Here is a 2,085-nt window from a genome sequence, read left to right on the forward strand (position 1 = left end):
GGCTCCCTGCTGGGGCGCAGCTTCAGCCTGGGCGACCTCAGCCACTCGCCGCAGACGGCGCAGAGGGTGGAGAGGATCGTCAGGGAGGTGAGGAGGAGGAAGGGCCTCTCCGAGGTGCCCGAGAGGGACAAGAAGATCGCGGCGCTGATGATCGCCAAGCACCAGGAGGCCAGCCTGCTGCGGGAGCAGCGGCAGGCCGCCCACCTGCAGTGGGACAGCCAGCGGCGCCTGGCGGAGCGGCGGAAGGAGCAGGAGGAGAAGGAGAAGCAGAGGGCCCTCCTGCAGGGCCAGCGCATGTGGGAGAGCCAGGTGGAGAAGCGTCGCGGGAGGCTGAGCCAGGAGCAGGAGGAAGCCGCCCTGCTGAAGCAGAGGCAGCGCCTGGTGTGCGAGGAGAGGTGGCGGGAGCAAGCGGAGAAGCAGGAGCGGCTGCGGAGGGAGAGGCTGGAGAGGGCCGTCCAGGAGGACAAGCAGAAGAAGCTCCATCAGGAGCACAACCTGAAGGCGAAGGAGGAGGGCAAGAAGGAGCACCGGGAGCGAGAGGAGCAGCTCCTGCAAGAGAAGCTCTCCACCGCCGCGCAGAAGAGGCTGAAGAAGGAGGTGCAGCTGCAGAAGGAGAAGAAACTGCTCAACCAAGCAGAGAAGCTGAAGCACGAGGCCTTGCTCAAGGAACTGGCCAAGCAAGAGGCTGAAGAAAAGGAGATGCTGAAGGCCTCCCTGGAGATGAGTTTGACGAAGGCGCAGGAGAACTACGAGCAGCTAGTGGAGAAGAGGAACCAGGAGCTGAGGGAGAAGGCCAGGCGGGAGGACATGCAGATCCAGAGAGCCAAACTGGCAGCAGAGAAGAAGGAAAGAGAGCAGAAGGAGCACTTGGAGGCCCTGGCCAGGGAGACAGAGAGAAAGCTCCAGCATGCTGCCCAGGTGGCCGAAGAGGCCGTCCAAGAAAAAGCCCGCAAGGTGGTCCTGAGCCGTCTGGAGAAGGAGAAAGTGCAGAAGATGAACAAGCAAAAGGTGGAACAGTACGAGGACTTGCGGCGCAGGGAGATCCTCCTCTCTATAGAGAGGAAGCTGGAGAGGAGCGAGCAGATCTTCAAGGAGAAGAAGACTGTCTTGGAAAATGCCAGGTCTGTCGCTCGGGCATCCTTCCATGTCCGGGAAAAGGTACGGGAGGAGACGAACATGCGCACCTTTGACAAGATGGCCTTGGAAGCAGAACTGCATGCCCACCTGAATAAGAAATGAAAGACCTTGTCATGGATGAGTGGAGATACATCACTAGTTGTCCATCATGATGCATCAGAAAGCTCCTCCACATTAACATTTAAAAAGCAACAACAACCGACAACCACCCTAATTTCTTATTTTGGGGGAGCAGGGTACCGCACAAAAATGTGGCAGCTATTTCACATACTGTTTAAAATATGTTTTTGTTCTGGGTGTGTTTTAAGGACTGACCTCAGTCATCTTTACGGAGGGGAAGCGAGTTTGTGTGTCCTCTACCCCACAAGCACACGCATCTTCTCAGAGAGGGCTGCAAAAGAAGTCTGCTTGAAGCCTGTGAGTTACCAATTGATTGTCTACAGCGGAGCTGATTACAACTGCACTCTTTTCAGTTGGAAACGCAGACAACACAGACTACTGACTGCTAGAGCCTACTGACTAAGAACCAAAACTACTCCAGCTGATTCTGGCTTGAGTGACAGACAGCTTGGTTTAAGTTACGGGACTGCATTTTCAAAGCCACTGCACTCCCATGCCGAAGGTGAGGAGGGCTGGAGTAGAGAACGCCATATGCCCCTCGGTGCCCCTCACCCGCTGCTGGTGCCGAGCTAGAGAAAGCACAGATCAAGACTTCGTAACACCATGTAAGTAGACGTTAGGATCAGAGCTGGGCGGAAGCTGCTAGAAGTGCTCACAAATACAATTTCGCTTTTGCCGTTTGCAACTGTTGCCCTTCCTGGTTTTATCCTCACCCCTCCTCCTTTCCAAGTTTCTCTTGCAAACATTTGTACAATTTATTATTTTCTTTCGGAGGGGGAGAGAGGAGAGAAGTTTGTGGGCAGTCTACAAACTGACAGGCACCCACGC

The 2,085-nt window shown here is 55.4% G+C and overlaps 1 protein-coding gene across 1 annotated transcript; it reads left to right on the forward strand.

Moving 5' to 3' along the window:
- Positions 1-1,369, forward strand: CCDC177 (coiled-coil domain containing 177; the record flags this gene model as incomplete). Its single annotated transcript, XM_010574272.1, has 1 exon — positions 1-1,369. A coding segment is annotated over one exon (1,239 nt), but the record flags the coding sequence as incomplete, so codon positions are not given.
- Between the last annotated feature and the right edge of the window lie 716 nt (positions 1,370-2,085).

Source organism: Haliaeetus leucocephalus, unplaced genomic scaffold, assembly GCF_000737465.1.
Source record: "Haliaeetus leucocephalus isolate CR32 unplaced genomic scaffold, Haliaeetus_leucocephalus-4.0 Scaffold417, whole genome shotgun sequence".
Lineage (NCBI taxonomy): Eukaryota > Metazoa > Chordata > Aves > Accipitriformes > Accipitridae > Haliaeetus > Haliaeetus leucocephalus.